We start from the raw sequence: 27,964 nt of genomic DNA on the forward strand, positions 1-27,964 counted from the left end.
TTGTCTACATTATTTGTATGAAAATGTGCTATAGAAATAAATGTTGTTGTTGTTGTTGGCACGGATGCAACATTATTTATATTATTCATATTCATTCGCATAACATCTTGTGGTTATAATCCGTGACAGCGTGGTGTTCCCCCACCCCGATCTTGCCAGTCCCCACATGTTGCTGTATGGTGCTGTTTCTTTTGTATCTCCAGGACATGCAGAGGAATCGTGATCGTGATTGAGAGAATAAAACTGAAAAAAGCTAACTTTTACAAGTACCATAAATTTATACACGTCCCAAAACGTTTCTGTTTTAACAATGTGTTTACACAGATTATTGTAGAAACGGAACAAACATGAAATGCATGTGTTCCAAATAACAATCTATTATTTCCACTCTAAAACTCCAGCACTTCACTCCCAGATAATCAAGGCATGAGCTGGGAGAACTTTGTGCACGTTCTGTGGCGGTGGAGGATGGAATAGCAGGCTGCTTGTCTTTATTGTAAGAAGACGCTATATAGCGCCCGATCCGACACATGGGAGACACGTGTATAATAAATAAACTGTTTATTTTTCTTCGTCTGTGGGTTACGTCTTTCCCGTACCCACAGACACAACACAATCCCAAGTACAAGCACACCTCTCTGGCACCACCAATCCTCCCAGGCAACCTTGTCCTCCTCCATCCGACTCTGGCCGCTGAGTGGTGGTTGCTGGCTTCTTTTATAGTCCATCCGGAAGTGCTCCAGGTGCTTGCTCACCGAGTTCTGGCTGCACTTCCAGGTGTGATGGACAGGCTGCCCACACGGACTCAGGAGTCCCAAACACAGCACCCCCTGGCGGTGCCTGCGGGACCCAACAGGGCTGCACCCAACTCCAATTCCCATGGAGGCCTGTGGAAAACCGAGGTACTGCTCCAACCCAGGGGGGGCGGCCATCTAGCGTCCAGGGGGAGGTATTGCACTGTCCAGGGATGCTCCCCCTGAATATAGTGTGCAGGGGCGTCCCGCTGGGCATGGACCCTGGCCGCCTGCCACAATATATATATATATATATATATATATATATATATTTATATATATATATATATATATATATATATATATTTATATATATATTTATATATATATATATATCCATCCATTTTCCAACCCGCTGAATCTGAACACAGGGTCACAGGGGTCTGCTGGAGCCAATCCCAGCCAACACAGGGCACAAGGCAGGAAACAATCCTGGGCAGGGTGCCAACCCACCGCAGGACACACACAAACACACACCAAGCACACACTAGGGCCAATTTTAGAATCGCCAATCCACCTAACCTGCATGTCTTTGGAATGTGGGAGGAAACCGGAGCGCCCGGAGGAAACCCACGCAGACACGGGGAGAACATGCAAACTCCACGCAGGGAGGACCCAGGAATCGAACCCAGGTCCCCAGATTTCCCAACTGCGAGGCAGCAGCGCTACCCACTGCGCCACCGTGCTGCCATATATATATATATATATATATATATATATATATATATATATATATATATATATATATATATACAGTAGATGGCAGGGGTGTCTCCTAACTACTGATCAAGACATAGGGTGTAGTCCACCAGATCCTTTTCTATTCGGCACAGTACCTCCCCACCCAAATTCGACAAGTTCTACCAGAAATGTTATCAGTAGGGACACTTTCTGTAGCATATCTCTAGCCCAGTTAGGGATAAGGGCCCTCTCCACGGGTTAGGAGATAGCTGGACATTTTGCTTCTGGTACGGCTTGTCTTGTTTCGGGTCCAGAGTTGCACAAAGAATACACAGAAAAATACTTTTAAACACACTTTGCTCTTGAACTTGAAAGAACAGTGTTGGAGTCTTTAAAAGTCAGATTACAATCAGGATAAACTTCTTGACTCGTTTGACTCCAGTCATCTCTTCCTGGAAATTAAAAGAATTCACAGGCGTCTTTATCAGACATAATGCACTCTGTGCCCTCAGCTGGATAGTGAACCAAAAATGCAGTAAGTCTCTGAGCTTTAGAGGTTTCTGCTAGCGTGAGATATGCAAGGTGGGGTGCCAGGTGGCAGCTGCACACAGCTGATCCTGTACTGTCAAAGTGCCAACTGTGAGAAAGTGTGTTTTCCCTTTAATTGAATCAGCATGTATGTATGTATGCATCCCTTTCTGTGCACAAATATATATTTTATATGCACTGCATAGAATATAAACTGTACATAAACATGGGTGGCACAGCAGTAGTGCCGCTGCCTTGCAGTAAGGAGACCAGTTTGCATTTCTTTGTGGAGTTTGCATGTTCTCCCCACATCTGCATGGGTTTCCTCCTGCCGTCCAGTGACATGCAGGTTATGTGAATTGGTGACACTAACCTGGCCCGTGTGTGTGTGTGTTCACCCTGTGATTGACTGGCACCATGTCTGTCCAGAGTTTGTTCCTGCCTTGTGCCTTATACTAGATTGGATAGGCTCTAGTGCACCCCCCCAACTCCTGCGACCCTGGTCTGGATAAAGCGGATTAGAAGATGACATGACATGACATGACAGTACATGTATACAGTGTTCATATCATGTTGTATTTATAAAGAAGAGGAGTAACGAGCCAGCACTGATAAAACTCAAACAGGATCCGCTTGTCAGATAAAAGCACAGGTCAATAGTTGCAGAGCAGCCATGACAAGCCAGTGTCCTTATTTGGTGCGACCCTGTGCTGTGTGTTTTCTCTGTGGATTTCCGCTGCTTTGTAAGCAGACTCCAGACCAGAGGCTTCTTCCTGTTTGTATGAGGGACTTATCTTGTTGTACGCCGAGCTGAAAAAAATGCCCTCCCAGTCTCAGTTATTCATGATGAAATAACCGGTTGGATATTTCCAGCAGCACATTCTGTTGAAATCCCCCCAGACCCTGTGCTGCGAGCCCAGTGGGTTGGAGGAGTGGAGGACCCCACAGCACTTCTGTCTTTTCTCTTCATGTTCACTTTTCCAAGTCTGTGCCAGGCTCGGCACTGATGTATTCTGTGACTGTGGAATGTGATCAGCATTCTTTAAATGGCACTTTTGGATGTGATGGTGTTGGTCTTTTATGGACAGAATTTCTAGGCGCAGCCAGGGCATTGAGAGGGTCCGGTTTGGTGGACTGAGGATTGGGTCACTGCTTTTTGCAGATGATGATGTCCTGTTTGCTTCATCAGGCTGTGATCTTCAGCTCTTTCTGGATCAGTTCGCAGCCGAGTGTGAAGCGGCTGGGATGGGAATCAGCACCTCCAAATCCGAGACCATGGTCCTCAGCCGGAAAAGGGTGGTGTGCCCTCTCAGGATTGGGAGCGAGATCCTGCCCCAAGTGGAGGAGTTCAAGTATCTCGGGGTCTTGTTCACGAGTGAGGGAAGAATGGAGCGTAAGATCGACAGGTGGATCAGTGTGGCGTCCGTAGTGATGCGGGCTCTGCATCGGTCTGTCACAGTGAAAAAGGAGCTGAGCCGTAAGGCAAAGCTCTCAATTTACCAGTCGATTTATGTTCCTACCCTCACCTATGCTCATGAGCTATGGGTAGTGACCAAAAGAACGAGATCATGAATACAAGCGGCTGAAATGAGTTTCCTCCGCAGGGTGTCTGGGCTCTCCCTTAAAGATAGGGTGAGAAGTTCAGAGTAGAGCCGCTGCTCCTCCGCATTGAGAGGAGTCAGATGAGGTGGCTCGGGCATCTGATCAGGATGCCTCCTGGACGCCTCCCTGGTGAGGTGTTCTGGGCACGTCTAACAGGTAGGAGGCCCCGGGGAAGACCCAGGACACGCTGGAGGGACTATGTCTCCCGGCTGGCCTGGGAATGCCTCGGGATTCTCCCAGAAGAGCTAGAAGAAGTGGCCGGGGAGAGGGAAGTCTGGGCATCTTCGCTCAAGCTGCTGCCCCCGCGACCCGACCTCGGATAACCGGAAGAGGATGGATGGATGGATGGATGGTGTTGGTCTTATTTGACAAGCTGTTATGTGTTCTGAAAGTAAATATGAAATTCACTGCAAAAATAAAGCAAAGTCAATGTTTGCACAAGATAGCATAAAAAAAACAACAAGTTTTATTAAATCCTGTGTTGTGCGTTTCCCAGGTATTTGATTTAGAAATTTATTTACACCTTTCCATCCAGTTCAGAATCTTAGGGCACACATATCCTACATACGATTTACGTCCCAGTTACATTTTACAACATAGCTTAAAATCACAAGAAAGTCCTTGAACACCATAAAGTCGTCACTCGCTAGTTATGGGATATTTTCCGACTTGATCCACGCAGCTTACAGACTCCTTATGGCTTTCTAACATGTCAAAACATTTCGGGGGTCGTTGGCCTAAGTTCATCTGGGAGCTGATTCTACATTTGAAGTGCGGTTAATCAATCAGGAAACGACTCCATGTTTATTCTTTTGTAAACAGTTGTGGGAGGATAGACACCTCAGTCTGTGGCAAGAGGCCCATCCACCATGTGATATTTCCTCTGAGGGTATCATGATTGGGTCTTCAAAGAAGAAATATTGATGGTCATTGGCCAACAGCTATACATTTCTAATAATGTTGTGAGTTTGTACTTCTGACAATTTGTTGAAATCAATGAAGCGCAATAGTCACGAGACTAGTTATGAAGAATTTTTAGCCCATTTTAAAAACAGAAATACGTCAAAATACGGTATCACGTAATTCATTAAAATGTCAAATTGTGGGGGTAACCCAAAGTGTCGACGAAAAGTCATCTGAGATTGTTGAAGTGACCTCCAGCTTTTGAGGAGTCCATAAAATTGCACACTGGATGCCTACCTCTAGTCGGTCGTGAGTACAAATGGGTCATTGTGAGAGGGCACCTGAACTCCTGATGTCATCACACTTGAGAAAGTCACCTAGTGTGTGTCTGCTCTTAGGGGACGGAAACCCGCTGCATCAAACATAAGGCAAGGACGAATCACTGATGTGATACCAGTCCAGCTCATGGCGTATACACTTAAATGTACTGCGCAGTCAGTTCACCTGACACTCTTGTCTTTTGGATGTGAGAAGGAAGAATACCTGAAGAGAAAGAGATTCAGACACAAGTAGAACATGCAAACTCCTCACAGGCAAAGCCTGGCCACAGTATTCAGACTCGGGACCACTGAGGCAGTGACCCCGTCTACTGTGCCTCCCTCACTGAGAGACTCCTTTACCAGTTACCTTAGATGAAGAACCAAATGCTGAGAAATTCTGTACAGCTTAGAAAGGCCTGGGGTGAGGCTTTGACGTCACCGCTGCACAAGGATCACTTAGGTGACGCGACCACAAGGGTTTCTTCTTGTTCACTTCTCTTTAGATCATGACTTAGACAACACCCCACCCTTTCCATACATTATTTTAAATTTGCCTTCTTGTCTGCCTGCAGCTCCTGTTGTCACTGGGACAGGGCCCAGTTTCTCTTTGGGGGAACTCCAGGGTCACCTGGCCTATGACTTGAACCCTTCTGGTGCGGGAATGAGAAGAACCCTGCCCAGCACCTCGTCCAGTGGGTGAGTACACTTTAGTATTATTATTTTATTTTTTTTTAGCATTTTATTGAATTTCTTAAAAGCAAATCACATTCCATACAGGCAAGTCAAATTTGACAGAGCTAAGTTCAAGTCAAATCATCCCCCACCCAGGAGAAATAGAGCTAGGCCAACAGAGTAAAACTTTAATAGTAGGAGAAATAAAAAATAAAATAAGATAAAAAAGGGAAGAGAATCCGCTTCCTCAATTTAAAGGTGTATTCTAAAATGTTATTAATTACATCCTGCCAAGTTTTAACAAGGTTTTGCACAGATCCACTAAGTGAGAATTTGACTTTTTCCAATTTCAAATACAGTGCTAACTCGGTATACGTCCTTAATCCGTTCCAGATCCTTTGACTTATACCAAACAGGACGTATACCAAACGAATTTTTCCCATAAGAAATAAAAGGGAAATGATTAATTCGTTCCCATGAAAAAAAATCCTATCGTTATTGGCATATTATACATTGATGGGGTTGTATAAAATAATTTAAACACTGCTTAATACTAAAATACATAAATACAAAAGCAATTAGATGAAATAAATTAAAATTTAACCTCACTTTACTTTTTAATAACGTCCTTGTTTTTCAGAATCGTAGATACTGTCGTTCTTGGCATATGGTATGCAGCAGCCATGTCCCGAATACACATGCCACCTTCATACTTTTCAACAATCAATTCAAATTTACGCAAAAAAACACAAAATCACGTGAAAGTTCACATAGAGTTATAGCACGGGTTGTTCACTGAATGCTAGCAACTGATGTAATAACGCTCGTGGGCAACATTGGGTAGCACACGGTGTGACGATGCAGGTCCACTCCACGCTCCCATACGTCCTTGCAGGGAGTCCTGAACCCGACAGTGTCGGCAATGTCACCGAGATGACCTGACAAATGAGGACAATTCTCAAATGAAGCCAGGGGATAGTGCAAGAATGCCAAGTGCTTTTATTTCAAACAAAAATCAGTGTCCAAACAAAAAGTGCAGTGCATCTGGTTTCAATAAATAATTATTTAATAAATATCCATAAAAACAAGTGTTCTTATGGGGATAAAAACAACAATAAATAAATCCGATAAAATCCGAGGTTAAAAATGCAGTCTCACTCTTCCCAATCACAGCCCAACTGTGCAGGTGCGACTCGCTCCAACTACCTCATTAACTTCCCCGCGGTTGTGCAATCGCGCCCACGGAAAACGACCCGGCTATACGGGTTAAAACCTGGCCCTTTTTTTGACGCCACGGACCCGCTATACCACACGTGGTGTTCTAGCATGCGAGTTGTATTCCAAACAAAGGTTGTATACCAAGCAAAACTTTTCGCGTCCAAACAGGACGTATACCAAGTTGGACTTATTCCAAAGCAGACGTATACCGAGGTACCACTGTAGTATATAAAATCAGTTATCCACTGACTTAAAAGAGGAGAGTTATTATTATTATTATTATTACTGCTGTTTGGCTATTATGATGTGGTTGTTTACACGCATTTTTGTACAGATTGAGAGCACAGTCGCGTTAGGTGAGTTGCACACTCAAGGAATTGAACTGATGATCTTGGAGTTGGGTCTGATACTTGGAGAAGGAATCTTTACAGAATTTAAGAAGGTATTCGGGGCTCATCAAATGAATGTTAGGTTATATTGTAAAAACTGTTGAATAGAAATCGAGGAACAATCTGCTCAGACTATACAACGCATTAGTGAGACCACATCAGGAGTACTGAGGGCAGTTCTGGCCATCACACTCAAAGAAAAACATAGGAGCACTTGATGTTGTGCAGAGGAGAACAACCAGGGTCATCCAAGGACTTCAAGATATGTTGTACTGTGACAGACTCCTAGAAATAAACCTGTTTAGTCTCGAGCAGAGGAGACTGCATGGGCACCTCATCCAGGTCTTCAAACTCCTTAAAGGTGTTGATAAAATAGATCCAGCAGAATTCTTTTAACTTAGGTGTGGATCTCATACTCAAGGACACAAGTGGAAATGAAGGTGGAGTGCATATAGTACTGATATCAGCAAACACTTCCTTATGCAAAGGGTTATCGGAGTCTGGAGCAAGCTACCGAGACGTGGAGTTGAAGCAAAAACCTGGAAAACCTTTAAGAAGGATCTGGATGAGCTATTGGGACAGCTTAGCTATCAGCTAAGCAAACGAACAACAAATGGACCGAAAGGTCTCTTCTCATTTATCAGATTTCTTATGTTCTTGATTGGCTAATTTCCTACCAACCAGATATAAAAGAAAAAACATGTGAAAGTTCAGTCTGGAACTGGTGTGTGGTAAGATGACCATGCCAAGAAGAAAAGACTTTGGTAACAATCTCAGGAAAACAAGTGATGCTGTTCATCATTCTGAAAAAGCAAAGTAGGCCACTCCAGCAATGTGAAGCTCATGTTTCTTATAGTGAGGAACAACTAAATGTCCTGTCACAATAAACAATGTTTTCAGCCATTTTCAGGGGCGATCTTCATTTACATAATGTGTAGTTGGACATCCCCATCGACTCAGTTGAGACCAGAGTAGCTCCTCAAAGCAAGAGATAAGTTTGTATGTTTCAGTGAGTTATCGTTATTATTGAAATGACTACCATTCAGTGCTCCTGCTTCAACTTACAAGCAGACTTTCACACAGGAGGAGCTGCTAATAGAAGCAGTTCAGAGGCAAACTACAGGACAGGTTTGATTCTGTAAAAGGGCACGTGTGTAGAGAGTTCTTGTCACATTTACCTCCTCAATATACTCACCTCTTACTGTTAGTGAGCATGCAATCTGTAATGAAGAAACTGCAAACATGAAGATGAAGATTCAGAATCATAAGCTAGCAAAGTTCATAACCTGGAGAACCAAATAACGCTCCACCAATTTCAAATGCTTCTTCTTTCCCACTTCTGTGTGAAGCCATTTTTCTTCAGATTTTACTTTATCCATCCACCTCTGCTTTGGCCTCCTTCATTTTTTCCTTCCATTCCCATCACTCTTCTGCCCTCATATTCAATGTCTCTCCTCATCACATGTCCATACCACCTCAGACTACGCTGCTGTACTTTTTTAAATGGCTCTCCTACTTTTGCATTTCTTATTCTGTCCTTCCTTGGTAACCCAACATATCCATCTCCACATTCTCATTTCTGCCACATCCAACTTCTCCTGCACTCCCTTTACTGCCCACATCTCATCTCCACACATCTTTGTTGGTCTTATCACTGTTTTAAAAACCACAGCTTTAACCCTCACCTTCATTCTCCAATCACACAATACTCCTGATAACCATCTTCAAATTGTTCCATCCACACTACACTTTGTCTTTTATCTCTGCATCTAATTCTCCATCTTGGTCTAGCACCGATCCTAGATATTTAAATATGCCCACTCATTTTTTAATAGCTCTCCCTAAATCCTGATCATCATTAAACTTCATGTATTCTGTCTTCTTCTTCTTCCTATTTGTCTTCAACCCTCCATCTTCCAGAGCCCTTCTCCTTTCTTCAAACTTCCTCTCCACTGAATCGTTTCTGATGCAACACAACACAATATCATCAGCACAACTGGACCAGTAAGTTGTGACAGTCGCCCAGGTATTTAACATGGAATGGGCCTCAATGACACTAAGAAGGGAAAGACTAGGTCGCAACAAAAAGCATTTTAAGAAACAGAGAAGCACTGAACAAACTGCTAACGCGACAGCTTGGTCACAAGACCAATCAGAGACACCATTTGATGCTATATAATGACTTTCATTGTTAGTGGACTCCACCATCATTGTTCCCTGTATTTCTCCAGTTTTCTGGTAAACTTCCTCTTCCAGGGCCTCATGAGAAGTCTGTATGGTGGATTGAGCAGGCAGTGTAGAGTCTAGGGTGTTAGCCACTGTACCCTTTAACATGTTCAAGTGCTGCTTTCTCATATTTTCTACATTCTCATTGTAGTCTGTCCGTCATTTTCCACAGGAGTAAACGGCATAAGTCTGGATCCATGGAAGAGGACATCGACACGAGTCCAAGTGGAGAATTTTACACGTCTCCAAATTCCCCGGCCAGCAGCAGCAGGAACTGGCCAGAGGACATAGAGGGAGGTAGGTGGTCAAGAAGATTTTTGTATAACGGGTGAGCAACAAATATGAATGCGAGGAAAAAACATTCTGTTTATCTGTGAATAAATGTGAGCACATCTACTTACTTACATTTCACCTCTTTATTTAGCAATCACTTTTGTCCAAAGCTACTGGCATTTTTAAAGCATGTGATGACAAATGCAAGGGTGCTATGCAAATACTAAGATAGTGGTCATGTCATGTCATTTTATAGCCCACTTAATCCAGACCAGGGTCGTGAGGGGTGCTGGACCCTATCCCAGCTGGCATAGAGTGCAAGGAAGGACCAAACGTTGGACAGGTTACCAGTCCATCACAGGGCAAACACACACACACACACACACACCAGACACACTCTAGGTTGTCACCGATTCACCTAATCTGCATGTCTTTGGACAAGAGGTGGAAACCCATGCAGACACGGGGAGAACCTGGGGAGCAAACCCTGGTGTTTTTACTCCAAGGCAGCAAGGTACCCCTTTGCCACCATGTTGCCCCTAAGTTATTGGTTATCATATGAAAATTGTGACATAAAGGTCAAAAAGTTACTTCTAGCAAAAGTGAAAGAAGAAGAAAGAGTTTTAAAGTTGACAAAAAGGACAATAAAATGACAATAAATTATATTAAAAGTGCTGAAGGGGGCTATGCATAGAATCATATGACTGTAGCAGTCCCATTCAAGGCACCCTAGTGTCAGGCTGCAGGCGGTGAATAGAATGGACTTGAAGTCACATACTGAGGAGCAGACAGTGCCACAGATTTGCAGTCTCACAGAAGTGGTCTCGATAGATAGATAGATAGATAGATAGATAGATAGATAGATAGATAGATAGATAGATAGATAGATAGATAGATAGATAGATAGATAGATAGATAGATAGATAGATAGATAGATAGATAGATAGATAGATAGATAGATAGATAGATAGATAGATAGATAGATACTTTATTAATCCCAAGGGGAAATTTACATACTCTAGGAGCAACATACTGATAAAGAACAATATTAAATTAAAGAGTGATAACAATGCAGGTATAACAGACAATAACTTTGAATAATGTTAACGTTTACCCCCCCGAGTGGAACTCAAGAGTCGCATACTGTGGTGGAGGAACGATCTCCCCAGTCTGTCAGTGGAGCAGGACGGTGACAGCAGTCCGTCACTGAAGCTGCTCCTCTGTCTGGAGATGATCCTGTTCAGTGGATGCAGTGGATTCTCCATGATTGACAGGAGTCTGCTCAGCGCCCGTCTCTCTGCCACGGATGTCAGACTGTCCAGCTCCATGCCAACAATAGAGCCTGCCTTCCTCACCAGTTTGTCCAGGTGTGAGGCGTCCCTCTTCTTTATGCTTCCTCCCCAGCACACCACTGTGTAGAAGAGGGCACTCACCACAACCGTCTGATAGAACATCTGCAGCATCTTATTGCAGATGTTGAAGGACGCCCGCCTTCTAAGGAAGTATAGTCGGCTCTGTCCTCTCTTACACAGTGCATCAGTATTGGCAGTCCAGTCTAATTTATTATCCAATATTAGGAGACATGTGAAGCACCCCTGGTAGAGCCCTGCATGGTGGATTTGATGTAATAAGGTTCAGGAGAAGCATGGGTTTAGTAAGACAATAGCAGGGCTCAGAAACTGGCACATGTCGCAGCTGGTGAAGGGAAATGAAGTGGAGTGTGTGAGTTGTGAAGTCCTGCCAACACCAAGATAGACAGAACTTTATTTGTCTTCAGGGGGAATGATGATGACGACCAGAACCCGACCTGCATTTAGGAGGTGGGCAAGGAAAGGCCAACACTCAGTCGATCAGTTGTCTCTGGTCTTATTCTTAGTGCAGTAATGACCTGGCAGACAAATAGAGCATGTCTGTCTTGCACAGAGTGTGCTGTGGGTGATATTGAACAAGGATTAGAAACAATTACCTTTTCATTTTGATCAGTTATCAGAAATTATCATTTTATGTTCCTGCTCCAGAGTTCCACCCATCTTTCTGTAGATGGACCAGTTAGAATGAAATTAAAGGTCAGTTAATAACGCTGTTTGCATATGATGATAAGCTATGTTGCTTATGGGAAATAACCTATGGTATTAAAACAAAGAATTGCCTTAAATCAGAAACATGTATATTTATTTATTACGCAGGATTAACTACAGTAGTCTGTATCATTTTAAACAAAATCTATTAGTGTAATATGAACAAATAAAAATGAACAATTAAAAGACCGTAAACAAAAGTATTGTGAGGCTAAAACTGTAACTGGCTAGAGTAACTGCATCTTTGAACACAAATAAATCATTATAAAATGAAAAATGACTATGGCTATAGAAGAATGCAATAACCTATTGTTCATATTTCCACAAAAGCGGAATGGTAACCGGCTGCATATCTTAGCTCCCTGCAGATGCTGCTTCAGAGCCCAGTGGCGGTGGGTTTTACACCACAACAGCTCAGCTGATTCTCAGTCTGGGGGTCCACACATTTCTGGAGGTCTTAATGACCGACTGACTTTTTAATTTCTCTCTTCATCTTCTCTCATGGCAGCTTTTTCACACCTTCTCTTTTCATCTTCTCTGGGTTTGTCCCTTCCTTTCCCGCCTTCTTTTTCCTTTTTCAGTTGCATGCCTGATGAAGGCTTTAGAGCCCAAATGTTGTGTCTTCTCCCTTCTTTCCTTTTCAGTGTGGAAGTAACCTTAACTTTTAATCAACACAAAATGAATGGCTGTTCCTTAAAGGGAGAACCTGTTTTCAAAATAATAATAATAAATTTGTGAAAAAGGGACAGTTGTGTGTAGAAGATGAGCAGCAAACTCTGATTGGTGTACTTCTGAGGTGCGAAATATGGGAGGTGCTGGTGGATTTATCAAAGGAGAGGGCATTGAGAGTAAAAAACGATTCTGCCAGTCTGATGAAGATGTTCTTGGGACGATCCTGGGCTGGGTGTCTGCAAATGCCTGGCTGAGGACAATGAGATCTTCATCATGAGAAATGAGTGTATGCAGAGAGGTGATGTCCATGGTAAAGATAACACGGTCAGCACAGTGAAACCTAAAGCTGTCAAACAACTGGAGAGCATGGTTAGCATCTTTTATATATGAAGGGAGATGTTCAACCAGCGGGCTCATAGGACTGTTGAAGAAAGCTGGAAATGTGAATGGTTGGACAGTTGCATGCTGAAACGATAAGGGGTTTCAGGATTGCCGATTAGTTGATTTTGGGAGAAGGTAAAACAGAGCTATCTGTGGGTTTTTAACATTGATGTGCTTAGCACTGGATGAGAGAAGAAATGGTAGAACGAACATCCTGCTGGTCATCACCTGTCAGATCATTTGTGAGAGGTAGAACGGCGGCTATATTAGGGTGTACTCAGCCTAGGCACGCTTGTTCTGTACCCTGCCCGAGCGTGATTGTCCCTCATCCCTACTCTCCAGCGTGTCTGACAAACAGGCAACATTCTTATGTGCACACAATACCAGGGTAAAGGAGAACATATTAAATCACAGACCTTCATTTTATGCAATAGAAAATAGAAATCAGTTCACCTGATGTACTCCTTACTCTTGTTTTTGTGCTCCCATTACCTGAAAGCTTGTGGAAAAAATCCTGAGAAAAACTGCAGCCCTTCTCTACCATCATCATAGTGCTATCAATTCAAAATCTGATAACGTTACTGTAAATCTTGTAACATAGGCAGGCTAAACGTTGGGGAGCTAAATGGGGTCAACCTGTTTAACATCACCAAAAAATACATAAAAATGAAAAAGGCTCTGGTTAGTTTCATTCTGTCGCATGTTCTTATTTGTGGCTTGGGATTCAAATGTTCTGTCTTCCTCTTTCACCAGTCAAGGTCTGACGCCCGACTCCCTGGTTTTTTATAGTGTCAGCGCCATCAGGACATGGTGCAGAGCTGCACGTATTCCTTCATTGTGCCCTTCGAGGCTACTGGCGAAAGACATGATATTGTTAGCGTTAGCGCCCCCTTTCATGCCAGGGTGGAATCACTTGTCTTGCCAGAGACAGGAAGGTGGTTCCCACGTTCAGTTTATATCATAAATCTGCCTCCTTTAGAGTCATTTTAAAAGGAATCCTGCACCAGTCATACTTTAGTAGATTTAAGAATGTAAGAAGTAGGATTAATCAAAACAGAGTTCTGGCTACCAGCTTTATTAATCTCACAAATCCACGTGTTATCCATAAACTCTGACAGTGATGAACTGAAAATAAACTGAATTTTGGTAGATGCGTAAAATCTTTTGATGTGAAATGTTGGCCACCATGATGTACAAGTCTTCTGAGAATGTTTTATGTGACAAGCAGAACTTTTATATCTCGGTTGTAATCCATTTGATGACAGGCTGGAAGGCAGACGGACAAAGTCCAGCTGTTGCATCATCTCCGGACCTTTGCTCTTCTGTGCCAGCTCTGAGACAGTCACCTCATGTCACTTTTTAACAAAGGTGCCTTTGCTGTTCCTCTCTTGGCAGACTTTTGTCGACAGATGCCACTCCCCTCCTTTTTTGGCTCTGTTATTTATTTATTTTTTTTTTAAGTAGCAGTCTGATTGGTGAATTTGGAGCCATCCCTTTGTTTTTAGCTGATGATGGCAGTGGAGAGACACATTGGCCTGGTGTGGTGTGTAAACTTTAAGGCTCTAAGTCTAATAAATTCTGAATATACTGACACACACTGCATTCAGAAAGTCTTGAGACCCCTTCATTCTTCTGCTGCTTTATACTACTACCATTTTGTTTCATTTTCTCTCCACATCCACAAAACTCAATAACCCAAAATGACAAATCAAGAACCGTATTTTAGGAATGTTTGCAAATGTATTATTCCGACTCTTCACTCAGTACAGGTCGGCCCTTGCAATGCGTGGATCTGCCTGTTCGCGGGTTTGTCATTAAGAAGTAAATGGAAATGATTTCCTGTGTTTTGCAGAAAACCACAGATGACACTGTAGCAGCGCTGCATAAATGGACTACAAATCCCAGTAGCCCTAGGGGTAATGCATAATTGGGCAGCTTCTGTAGTTGCCATGTGCGCTGCTGGGTAATACAAGATGAAGTGCAACTTTTCAAAGGGAGCAATAAGATCATCTGGTGTCCTTTTGTTTCAATGCTTCATTGCACAATTGCCATCAGATTAGTTTCCTCTGGATTTATGTTCTTTTCCTATGCCAGCTCAAACTAGCCTACCTTTGGACACATTGCACGAAGATCTAGCTCTCTGGAAAATACTCTAATGGTGGAAAGGCAGAAGGAAACAAAAGAAGAGGACAACCACCAACAAGATGGATTCAGTTATAGAGGCCATGAGTGCACCATTGAGAGACTTAAAAGAACAAATGAAGGGAAGATCATCTTGGAGAAAATCTGTCAATGTGGTCGCTAGGAGTTGAAACCAACATAGATACTTTATTAATCCCAAGGGGAAATTCCCATACTCCAGCAGCAGCATACTGATAATAACAATATTAAATTAAAGAGTGATAACAATGCAGGTATAACAGACACAATAACTTTGTATAATGTTAACGTTTACCCCCCCCCCAGTGGAATTGAAGAGTCGCATAGTGTGGGGGAGGAACGATCTCCTCAGTCTGTCAGTGGAGCAGGACGGTGACAGCAGTCTGTCGCTGAAGTGAAACTGTCCAGATCTGTGCCTACAATAGAGCCTGACTTCCTCACCAGTTTGTCCAGGCGTGAGGTTTCCTTCTTCTTTATGCTGCCTCCCCAGCACACCACCATGTAGAAGAGGGCGCTCGCCACAACCGTCTGATAGAACATCTGCAGCATCGTATTGCAGATGTTGAAGGACGCCAGCCTTCTAAGAAAGTATAGTCGGCTCTGTCCTTTCTTGCACAGAGCATCAGTATTGGCAGTCCAGTCTAATTTATCATCCAGCTGCACTCCCAGGTATTTATAGGTCTGCACCCTCTGCACACAGTCACCTCTGATGATCACGGGGTCCATGAGGGGCCTGGTCCTCCTAAAATCCACCACCAGCTCCTTGGTTTTGCTGGTGTTCAGGTGTAGGTGGTTTGAGTCGCACCATTTAACAAAGTCCTTGATTAGGTTCCTATACTCCTCCTCCTGCCCATTCCTGATGCAGCCCACAACAACAACAACAACATTTATTTCTATAGCACATTTTCATACAAAAAGTAGCTCAAAGTGCTTTACATAATGAAGAAAAGAAAAATAAAAGACAAAATAAGAAATTAAAATATATTAAAAAGCCCACGATAGCAGTGTCGTCAGCGAACTTTTGCATGTGGCAGAACTCCGAGTTGTATTGGAAGTCCGATGTATATAGGCTGAACAGGACCTTCAGGAGAAAGTACAGTCCCCTGTGGCGCTCCTGTGGTGCTGACCACAATGTCAGACGTGCAGTTCCCGAGACGCACATGAGGTCTGTCTGTAAGATAGTCCACGATCCATGCCACCAGGTATGAATCTACTCCTATCTCTGTCAGCTTGTCCCTAAGGAGCAGAGGTTGGATGGTTTGAAGGCGCTAGAAAAGTCTAGAAACATAATTCTTACAGCACCTCTGCCTCTGTCCAAGTGGGGGAGGGATCAGTGTAGCATGTAGATGATGGCATCCTCTGCTCCCACCTTCTCCTGGTATGCAAACTGCAGAGGGTCGAGGGCGTGTCTGACCTGTGGCCTCAGGTGGTGAAGCAGCAGCCGCTCCATGGTCTTCATCACATGTGACGTCAGAGCGACAGGCCGGAAGTCATTCAGCTCACTAGGACGTGATACCTTTGGCACATAGTCATCATCATAATCACCTGTACCCACATGTTTGTGTGATTTCGTGTTGGTTGGAAGACATCTTTGTCTGGAGAGCATTCCCACCTTTGGCAGTACGGTAGAGCAAAACTCCACATCACTTTCAAGAGGCTGTTCACTTTACAACTACACCACCATAATCTGCATCTGCCAGACTGGGTTGTGTCGTGAGTGTTTATCGTTTTTCGTTATGTGCTTAGTGTTTTGTTGGATTTTTTTTTGTATCTGTAAAATGAATAATTTTTATCATTTACTACTATAAATATACGCACTAATTTATCATAAGTTACATTTTGTAAAAAAGTCACAGCTCACTAAAGAACTACAAAACTACCGTATATATTCGCATTTAAGTTCTCCCGCATATAAATCGGGGCTTGATTTTACCGTATAATTTCCAGTATTTTATAATGTCGGTCATATAAGTCGAATGCAGAAAACTCACACTATTGGTCCAAGAGATTACGATATGCCAACGCCCACCTGAGAGAGTAACCATGGAGCACACGGCCTTTGTTTTTTCTATGTATTGTGCCTACGTGACCACACGGTAATACCCGCACTATTCCGAAGTGACGTTCTGCACTGTTTTGTGTTTTTGTATCTCACACCCTCATACACCTTTATCGTAAGAGCATCCCTTATCTACAATGGAGCATTCGATCAGAAGAAAATATGAAGCTGGTTTTAAATTAAAAATATTTGAAGTGGCGAAAGAAATCGGTGACAGCGCTGCTGCAACAAAATTCAACATGCCTTAGAAACTGATGTGAGATTAGAGGAGACAAGAGGATGCAAAAAAAAATTGAAGTGTTGTATTTTTGAATGGACGTATAAGTCAGGGTCTGATTTCATGATCGATTTTTTGGGTTTCAAGACCCAACTTATACAAGAGTATATACAGTATGCACTTTTTCTGGGGGGCTCCATGCATGTTTGTCTCGGCAGCCAGCCTTACACACATGATTTGCTTGAGCCGTGATCATTCTATCATGTGTTTCTCGCAACTTTTTGCATCTTATTCTCTACAGTGAATGTACAATACTGTATGATCATGGGCCCACATTGGCAGTGGTCCTGTGCCCCTAACCCCCGTGAATCACAAGGGATAACTGTCCTGTTGTAGCAGTTTCAGCCAGAAGTCTCCTGGGATGTGAAGCAACAAGCTTTGCACACCTGGATTTGGGAATTTTCTGCAGTTCTTCCTGTCAAGCACTATCACGTTGGATCGAGACCGTTGGTGGACAGCTAATTTCAGGTGTGTCAGCTCAAGGACACTTGAGTGCACTGTCCTGTCCCTTGGTGACCCCAGTGCCACAGAGAGTCCCCACTTCCTCTGTCTGGCTCAGTGGATCTCCTTTCCTGTCTAGACAGGCCTAATGAGCTTCTCTTAAATGAGGGTTTAGCCTCTTGCGTTAATAAGAGTGGAGGGAAAGATTTGCTGCTTGCCGTTTCGTCCGGCTGCTCTCTGTCAGCCATCAGATGTGATTTCCGGTCTTCCATGTGATACATGATTAGTGCCCGGCCTCAGCATGCTGCACTGTGGCAGACGCACCTGCAACCACTACAGAAAACATTCAGCTGGCAAATTTCTGTTGATTTCGGAATTTGTGTTTCTAATTTGTGGCTTATGGGATTGATTTGGCAAATGCAATTGCTTTCCAGTGATTACATGTTAAGAAACTCAATACTCTGTGTAAGGTCCTAATTTTGAAAGGCCCTTCATTATAAGCATTACTGGGACGGATATTGTTACACACACTAAAGTGAACAAGGCACGCAGACAACTCACTGTGTCTTCCAAGTGGTCCTGGAAAAATCACTTCTGAAAATCAAGCTTTGTGTGTGGAGGAGTAGACGCACCACATTAGACTGGAGGAGGTAACACTCTAATCAGTGAGGAGACCACAATGGAACAAGTCAGTGGGCCCAAAAAACATACACAGACACGCTCACCCATTGTTGTGTCTTAAACCCACCACCCCATGTCAGCCTTTAATGATGAATTGAAAAGAGAGTGAAGGCCTCTCCAGTTATACTGCAGCCCCCTATGCAGCTCAAGGTGTCCATATTAATCTTAGCCTGACCTCATGTTACACTTACCACCCTTATTGTTAAAAAGTTGTTGAATATAGATCAAGAGTCATTATTGTCAGTCTGTAGGTGGCACAAGTGAGACCACATCTGGAGTCCTGTGTGTATTTCAGGTCACTACGCTGCAAAAAAAAAAAGAGAGAGGAGAGCACTAGAAGGACAGAGGAGAGCCACCAAGTGCACTAGAGGCCTAAGGGGCATGTCCTACTGTAGCAGGCTTAGTCCTGGGGGCAGTAGGCTATGAGGGAGCTGTCATGAACCAGGGAGCCCTTAGCACAGTCCCAAAAATTGTAGTAGAAAGTCACATAAGAAGTGTGACAAACAAGAGGAGACCATTCAGTCCATTTGTTGCTCGTTTGTTTAGCTAATACCTAAGCTGTCCCAGCATCTCATCCAGATCCTCCTTCAAGGTTTCTGTTTTAACTACAAGGGTTTCAGGATTTGGCTCAGTTTATTCTAATGTAGCCAAAAAATTTAATTGTGGTGCATTGCTGCAAGAAATCAACTTGTATTGTAGATATGTTAACACTTTAGGTAAACTTCATATACCATAAAATGGATTAAATTGTAGGTCCAAATTAAATGCAAGTCTAATTGTACTTGGAAAAAAGGAGATAAGAACATAAGAAGTGTGACAAACAAAAGGAGACCATCAGTCCATTTGTCGCTTGTTTGTTTAGCTAACAGTTAAGCTGCACCCAATGTCTCATCCAGATCCTTCTTACAGGAGATGATCTGCTTCATCTCCATGTCTTGGTAGTTTGTTACAGATTGCCACAACTCTTTATGTAAAGAAGTGCTTCCTGGCTTCAGGCCTAAATGTACTCCCCTTTAATGTCCACCAGTGTCCTTGAGTCTGTGATTCACCATTAACTTGGAAGAATTCAGCTAGATCTGCAATATCGATGCCTTTGACTATTTTGAAGACCTGAACCTCATGTAGTCTCCTCTGCTCAGACTAAACAGGCTTAATGCAATGGGTCTATCAAAGTAGAACATGTCTTAAGTCCCATGATGCACTTGGTTGCTCTCCTCTGCACAGCTTCAAGTGCTGCTATGTCTTTCTTGGAGTGTGGTGACCAAAACTGCACACAAAACTCCAGATGTGGTCTCATTATTGCATTATGTAGTCTGGGCAGAATGTCCTTTGATTTCTATTCAGCAGTTTTATGATACAACCTAACATTTTGAGCAAGGAGTGAGGTCCTCACAGGTGGTGCAGTGGTAGTGCTGCTGCTTTGCAGTAAGGAGACTGTGGAAGGTTGTGGGTTCGCTTCCCAGTTCCTCCCTGTGTGGATAGTACTTTGAGTACTGAGAAAAGCGCTATACAGTATATATGTAATGAATTATTATTTTATTTTTAATTGCTTCTGCAAATTGCTGAGATGATGAAAACATTGTGTTAACATAAACCCTTAAATCCTTTAATTGATCATTAATGTTATTAATGTTTAATCAATAATTGATATCCCTTTTGCCCACTTTTCTATATTAAAATGCATTTTCTGAGTCTTTGACCAGTTTTGATATCTTCTAAATTCTTTTTGCTGCCTCCTCAAGGATCTGCCATTGCTCAAATTTTAGTGTCATCTACAAATTTTACCAGTTTACTAACAATACCAGAATCTTTGTCTGTAATATTAATCCGAAAAAATAATAAGGGACGAAGGACAGACCCCTGAGGGCCCCCACTGATGACCTCACTCCTTGCTCATCTTCTCTGTAGTCTTTGTCTCCATGGCTAGTTAACCAAACTTGAGATCCAGCTTTGTAGGCCACCTCTGATTGCCTACAGCTTCTAGTTTTAGAATTGATCTTCCTGGTTGGACAATGTAATCAAAGGCTTTTTGAAAGTCCAAGTAGATTACCTGTATGTTGTATGCTTTGCTTCTGGAAGCATGAAAAGATCTGTCAACCTTTGGCTTGTAAATTGAAAAGGGCAAATGAAGAATCCTTATAAAATAAAATATTTATCAAAAATGGTTTGTAACACAAGACCATGTGCTCTGAGGAGCACAAATGGCCCAGAAGGAGTTGTCTTCACACAATAGTCAATCTACTGGCAAACAAGTCCCAAAAAGCACAGAACCAAAGAGAAGTCGAGAAACAGAGCAAGATGTCACACAAATTCAGAGAATCGTTAATAAACAAAGCAATAATCACAAGAGAACTCCCCTAAACCATCAAACACATGCAGTGAACCACAAGAGACTGCTTGTTTGACTAACGTTTGCAGGTGGTCCTGCCTCTTGGGTAAACACCCACAAAACACATGGAATACAGCAAGACAAGTACAGGTACACAAAACTGATAAATTCATAGTTAACCAAATAATAAACATAAATAATACCGTCATAATCAAAAGAATCAAAAATGAACAAAAAGGCATTTTAAGCCCAAGTCAGGGGAGAGACTATGGCTGAAACATAACAGGAACCTAGTTTAGGTCTTTCAAATCCTCAAAGTGGACTGGTGGTTATGATCTTGCCAATTCCAAATCTCAAAAAAGGGTAAAGGCCCCAAGTAGCAAAGTCTGACCAGAACAGCTGGCATCAGCTCCTCGTGCAGCCTCGTCCCAAACTCTAGTTGCAGGCTTACAGTCTACACAGGCCCAGAATTGGAGCTAAGGCTATTTTTGACTTTAAGACCCACCAATCCGCATCAATCATTGGTCAACAGACCTGTCTTCAGTTCGCAAACTTCTTCCTGTGAGTTTTTGGTTTTTCTGTTGATGTACACACAAATGACTCTGCAAGCTTCTACTTAACAACATTTTAGCGAAAAAGGAATTTGATTTGCACGTTTTGATCAAACAACAGAATAACAGAGCTGTGGATTATGCAACACAAGTAACCTGACATTTTTTTTTCACATTGTTTTCTGTTGTATGCATTCAGTAATGTGATAAAAAAAAATATCTCTCTCTCCATTCTGCATGAAAACATGAGATTAAAATTTTTCTTAGCTGCCACTGCAAAGTAAATGAGGTAATTAACATATAAGAAAAATATCATTTTTGGCTGGGATATTCCTTTTAGACTAGCCGCTCAGTAACCTTATGACCTGTGGATATTTATGAATGTGCTGGTGGTCTTGTGCCATTTGTCAGAACACAGTACAGTTGCGCCAGTTTACTGCTGAACAAGTGGAGGTGATTCGTAATTACGGCTGAGGTCCATGGGAAAACAAAAGGACAAGAATGTTCTAGAAATTGCCAGTACCATCCACAGTTGTATATCTTTTTATTATTATTATTATTATCTCACAGGGTCTGATATGTCTTCTGACTCTTGAGGGACCACGTAATGTCATTTTTTTTTATCAGTGCTGTTCCACAGGGCCAGTCCCTATGTATTAGACCCACACAGCCTTCCTTACACCAGAATTTCTCAGCCTTTGTGGTTCTGCACCCCAGTTTTGCCTTTTTAAATGATTGGTAACTCACTAGCAGCAATTGCAATCTGCCCCCTTGGTGAAACGAGCATCATCGGGGAACCCTGTAGTAAAATGAGCTTACTTAGAAACAGGGAAACATATCGCACAACACTGTAGATAACTTAGGCAGCCCAGATGTGACCCATCATGATCCACTCCTGAACCAATGAGAACAATCCACAACCCCCAGTTGCTGCGTAATCCAGTTGTTGAGAAACACTGCCTTACACGGGCCCAGTGTGCAGCCGCTTAGACGCCAAGATCAGTTTGTGTGACTCCCTACAGCCAAAGTATGCATACCGGTGACCCAGTCAGAGATCAGAACAAATGGTGGGTCCAAAATGGAGCCTAAAGTCGGCCTTTCTAAGGTACTAAGTGGCACATTGGCTCTAAATGTATGCAGCTGGATGACAGTAATAAAAAGACCAAACCTACTGTATGTACAGAAAACAAACCAATCTACAAAAATAAATTATATCAAGAAATTCTACAAATTCTAAAAACCTTTCGAGAACTTCAAAAAATAATAAAAGTGCAGTCTTTCAAGGAACTGTAGAAAGCACCCTTGACCTAATGGCTTTATTGTGACACATCCATGAGCGGACCGTCATTAACTACTGCCCAACTTCTCAATCGTGCAGCTAATGGATGGTGGTCAGCCGTCAGTCAAAGTCTAGCAGAACCTGAATAATTCAGGCCGCCGGGCTAAGTATGCCATAAGCTGTTGCTTTCCAGCTGAATGTGAGGGTCCTTTGCAGACGGTAACAGGGGCTGCGCTAAACTGAGACTCCATTGTGTTTGAGGCCGACTCACAAGTTCTGCTTTAACTTCAACTGTATCCACGATGTGAGCATTCACTGTAATTACAATATCAGTGCTCAATAATATTGATAAGCAGCCTTGTTCATATTACCATTAACAGTAAATCAATAGTGTGCAGCTTGTGCCAAATTAACACATAGACTGCCTACTTAAGGTTTTGAGACTTTTCTTTGCCATACGCCAACTATGAATTCACTTTAGTTTTAGAGAAAGTACATTTTTATTGTTAAGTTTTGCCCAATAACAAAATGCTTTTATCCAGTATATTAAAATAGCACCCTCATTTTACAATGGCGTTAGGAACAAATTTACCTGTTATTACTGTGGCAGTCAACGTGTTAATTAAAAACAGGGAAATTATTCAATAACAAATTAAATAATGCATTGGTATATACAAAAGTGTCGTTAATTTGTGAAAAAACTGCATAAATAAAAAAAAAACGATTATTGTGGCCAAACGTGTGTTCTGAGCTGTGAGGCAGCACTGCTACCCACTGCACCAGTACACCTTAAATAACAACGGACGCAGACGATAATGACCGCAAACGAAATGCAACAAAAGACCGCAAACTAGCAATAAGTAAAAATAACTATGATTGCACTCAGAGCATTCCAGTCTTGGGGCAGACATTGTGGCAGCGCCAGTCTGGCTTGTTCATTTCTTTGAGGTTGTGGCTCTGGGTACAGCTAGAACATCACTTTTGTTTCCAGTCCATCTGTGTATTTGCTTCACACTTTTTTTCTTCCATTAAGGAGACAAATGCCTTGTAAATAGTAAAAAATCTTTTCTTATTCTTCTTAATATTATTAGTATTAGTAGTATGATTCTCTCACAGGTCAAAAGTGTTTTCTGACTCGGAGAGGTGGCGGCTCCTTTAAGGCTTGTTTTGACTGCAGTGCTGCATGTGATCAGTGTTATATATCCGTTTGCAGTACTCGTAATGTTCTCATTATAGTTAGATAATGTACCCATCAAGTAAAAATATGACAAGTTTTATTTATTTACTTATTTTTAAATGCATGAAGGGTGCAAATAAGCCTGGATCAAGTCATGACATCACGCGTGCGTGAAGCAGATCGAGCAGCAGTCTTACAATACACATTCTGTGCAGGGCTGCTACAGCTCTGTGATGTCACGTGGGCCTCTCAAACCATCATGGGGCGCTGTGAAAAAAAATGGTAGCCTAAAGCCCTATTCGAACAGAATTAGATTTTATACCAGGAAATGAGATGAAGTCATGTTTATTGTTAATTTAGTCCCATCCGACTTGTTTGTGACAGTAGCTTTTCAATGACTGTGCATTCACATCTCAGTAAAACTTACAGAGACTTTTAAATTCTGTAAAAGGTTCACTAACAATAACCGCAGATCAAACTAGGCCTGTGCAAATAGACGTGTCAGTAAATTTCTGTCATTTTGTCATTCAGTTACAGAGGTCCTCCTGTAGTAATTACTTTACTTAGTGTCTCAACTGGGAAAAAAGAACCATTAGTGTACTTCATGTTGTGCATGCTAATAAATTGTTGGTGTCATAATTTTATAGATTTATATAGAAATTGTGTGATAGACACAGGTGACCTGGTCATGTGTTGGTTTGTATTGTATCGTCTATTCTGCTGGGTAACCTTATAACTTGTAGATGCAAACTGTCTGGGAACCAACTAGTGCGAATGCCAATGGTCATAAAGAAGGAGTGAGAAAAGCGACTGTCATTGCCGGTCAAAGCCCATTTGGAGCCATAGGCGGGATGGACAGATGTTGTCTCTCGTTGTCCATAGAGGGTAGTCAGGATTATTAGACTTGGATGACGTTTACCCCCTTAGTGTCCAGCGTGAAAGTCCTTTCAGTAACACAAATGTTAGAGCAATCTGGACGAGAACAGGCCATTTAGCCCAACAAAACGTGCCAGTCCTGTCCATCTAATTCTTCCAACATAATATCAAGTTGAGTTTTGAAAAGTCTCCACTACAGTACTTGGTTGCTTGTTCCATGTGTCTATGGCTCCCCATATGAAGAAAACCCTTTGTAACATTTGTGTGAAATTTACACTTAACAAGTTTCCGACTGCATCCCTGTGTTCTTGATGAAGTCATTTTAAAGTCACTGCCTCGATCCACTCAACTAATTCCTTTCATCATTTTAAACACTTCAGTCAGGTCACCTCTTTATCTTCTTTTGCTTGAACTGTAAAGGCTCAGCTCTTTTAATCTTTCCTCATCACTCATCTCCTGTAGCCCTGAATCAGCCTAGTCGCTCTTCTCTGGACTATTTCTAGTGCTGCTATGTCCTTTTTGTAGCCAAAGACCCAAACTGCACACAGGACTCCAGATGAGGCCTCACCAGTGTGTTATAAAGCTTGAGCAGAACCTCCTGTGACTTGTACTCCACACATCAAGGCGCTATATAACCTGACAGTCTGTTTGCCTTCTGTCTGGCAGTTGATAGTGTCAGGTCCTCTAGGACTTCTCTGTCCTTCTCATAAGGTGGAATTTCAATGTTCAGACCTCCCATTGTGTATTCAAACCTCACATTTTTACTTCCTACGTGTAATATGTTACATTTACTGACATTAAATTTCATTGTCCACAATTCTACCCAAGCTTGTCTGCTATCCAAGTCCCTCCGTGATGATTCAGCGAGTTTCATATCTCGGTATCATCTGCATACTCAACCAACTTGTTACTTTTTTTGCTATTTAAATCATTTATACGAGGGGGGGGGGGGGGTCAAGCTAAAGTTAGAAAATGGGATTTATTAGAAAATGGAACGAACCTTAACAAAACTGCCAATGTCATTTCTCAATGCCCTTGCGCCACCTGCCTGGAAGTGCCTGATCCAGCAGAGTAAAAGGTTTTCTCTCGTCCTCACAACCACTCATGTTGGACACTACATGCTGAGGGGGTACTACAGTCACTAGTGCAAGTTACTGTGACTTGCTGGAGACCAATGTGAAGCCTGCTATTCGATCCAAGTGTCAGGGACTGCTGTCTTTTGCTATAAGACAATGCCCACCCCAAAACATACTGCTAAGAATACCAAGGCTTGTCTGAAGAAACTGAAGTTTGAGGTATTGCCACATCTTCCTTATTCACCAGATTTGGCAACCAGTGATTGCCACCTTCTTTGGACCGCTCAAAAAACATCCGGGTGGTCATCGATTCAAGATAGATGACAACGTTAAGAAAGCGGTGCACGAGTGGTGGCGAGGACAAGACAAAACCTTTTATTTTGCTGGAATCCAGGCACTTCCAGGCAGGTGGCACAAGTGCATTGAGAAGTGTGGAGATGACATTGAGAAATGACAGCATCAGTTTTGTGAAGGTTCGTTCCATTGCTGATAAATCCCATTTTCTAACTTTAGCTTGACTCCCCCTCGTATATATTAAAAAAAATAGCAGCCGCCCCAGCACTGACCCCTGCTGGTCACCACTCTTAACATCAGCCAATTCTGATGAGGTTCCTCACACCATCACCCTCTGCTTCCTGTGTCTGAGCCAATTTTGCCCTCATCTGCGGAGCAGACCCTGAACTCCCACTTCTTTTAGTTGGATAGCCAGCCTCTCCTGTGGCACCTTATCAAATGCTTGCTCATCGGTGCCACTTGGTATACAGTGTGAACTTTAAGGAGCACCCGCCCCTTGGTACATGAAGCATGCACGCTTTTACTTTTATAAACAGTGCCCAGCTGGTAACTGCTTTCTGCTCAGTATCATCAGACTTTGACGACCCGTTTGTCCCCTTTGGTGTCTGGAGTGCGCTCCCCTTAACTTTCATAAATGTCAGCCCTCAGACAGAAGGTGGCCTCCTATGTCGCCTTATGGATTAGCGACCATGCAGGATCATTGAGCTCTTTAATAATCCTGTTTGTTCTTCACTATTTGTTTATTGAAACAAATTAAAAGAGCTGCGCGGAAAAGTCCCAATCTGGAAAAAATGAGGCCATTTAAAAAAAGTAAAACCAAAACCCATAGCTATGTTATTGAAAGAAAATAAATTGATAAAATTGTATTGCATAAAAGTTAGATGACTTTTGTTTGTTTATTCGATTTGTCTCAGTTTAATGACTCATTTATATTTACTGTTTCACTCTTCTGTGTGATTGCTTATTTCATAATTGCCTTTTTATTTTTTTAGTTTATTCTGTCCAGCGACACAAGGACTGAGTGCTCCTTAATGGTCCAGTGCTGCACTCCTGTCCCTGTGACTGTTCTGAGCCACACATTAGAATTCAGACACTTTTTCCTCCCAGTCTAAATGCAGCTTTAGGAGCCTTTAGCAACATATGGACTCAAACACCCCAGGTGTGAACGTTTCAGGTCATTTCACCATAGCGTTGCTCCGAGATGTGCCCCCCCCCCAGAGACATCATCCGTGCCCATATCATGTCTATGTTTCCTCCTTGGGTAGGTAAGCTGGAGTTGGGAGAGCAAAGAGAAGGCACAAGTGTGAAGAGAAGACAATGAGAAGCAGTAATAAAAATTAAAGTCTTTTATGGACCTGTTGTTGTATCGCGTCGTTGTGTTCTGTGTTTGGGGTACGAGACGCCCCTATCAGTTACACCACCTTCAAGGTACCAGCCGATTCAATAAACAGAAACACACATGGACATGGCTGTTGCAGTAGGGTCTTTTCATTTTAAAACTCTGTGGTGAAAGGGGTCAATGGTAGCACAAGCTTAAAATAGCAAAAAAAAAACAAAAAAAACAAAAGCAGTTCGTCTCGGGGTCTGTGGGTATGGCCTTGTGGTGTTCGGTGCGAAGGCGAGTTAAATTAGGTCAACTGTCCCTCATCGGCACTTCATAGATGGTAATTTGGTTGCCACATCCACAGGTATATAAAAGGGGGCCTGATGACATCGAGGAAAATGGGAAAAGTAAAGATGCAGGCTAAAGGGAAGAAAAACAGAAAAGGGGTCAGGATCGTAACAGAGCTAGTGCCGTTATGGGGAGACCCCCAGAGATGAGTGAGTCCTCTACAACTCCTCAGTTGGCACTTGAGGGGCAGCATCACTTACTCCTCTTCAGCATCCCAGGAGCAGAAGTGATCAGCTCCTCCAAGTGGGCTCTCGCAGACGCTTGAGGGAAGGGGGCGGGAGACAGGAGCAGGGCTCATGGGGTCCCTGCTGACCCCAAGGGATGATGGTAAGGGCACAAGCTGGGCAGGGGGTAC

General features: G+C 42.7%; 1 protein-coding gene across 9 annotated transcripts in view; it reads left to right on the forward strand.

Annotated features, from left to right (window-relative positions):
- The window catches only part of nfic (nuclear factor I/C), a 491,683-nt gene that overhangs the window by 330,006 nt on the left and 133,713 nt on the right, over nucleotides 1-27,964 (forward strand). For all 9 annotated transcript variants that reach the window (XM_051934998.1, XM_051934995.1, XM_051935001.1 and 6 more), the window contains 2 exons: nucleotides 5,401-5,524; nucleotides 9,506-9,630. In XM_051934998.1, the coding sequence (XP_051790958.1) occupies nucleotides 5,401-5,524; nucleotides 9,506-9,630 (249 nt within the window). The remainder of the gene's footprint in view (nucleotides 1-5,400; nucleotides 5,525-9,505; nucleotides 9,631-27,964) is intronic.

This window comes from Erpetoichthys calabaricus, chromosome 12, assembly GCF_900747795.2.
Source record: "Erpetoichthys calabaricus chromosome 12, fErpCal1.3, whole genome shotgun sequence".
NCBI lineage: Eukaryota > Metazoa > Chordata > Cladistia > Polypteriformes > Polypteridae > Erpetoichthys > Erpetoichthys calabaricus.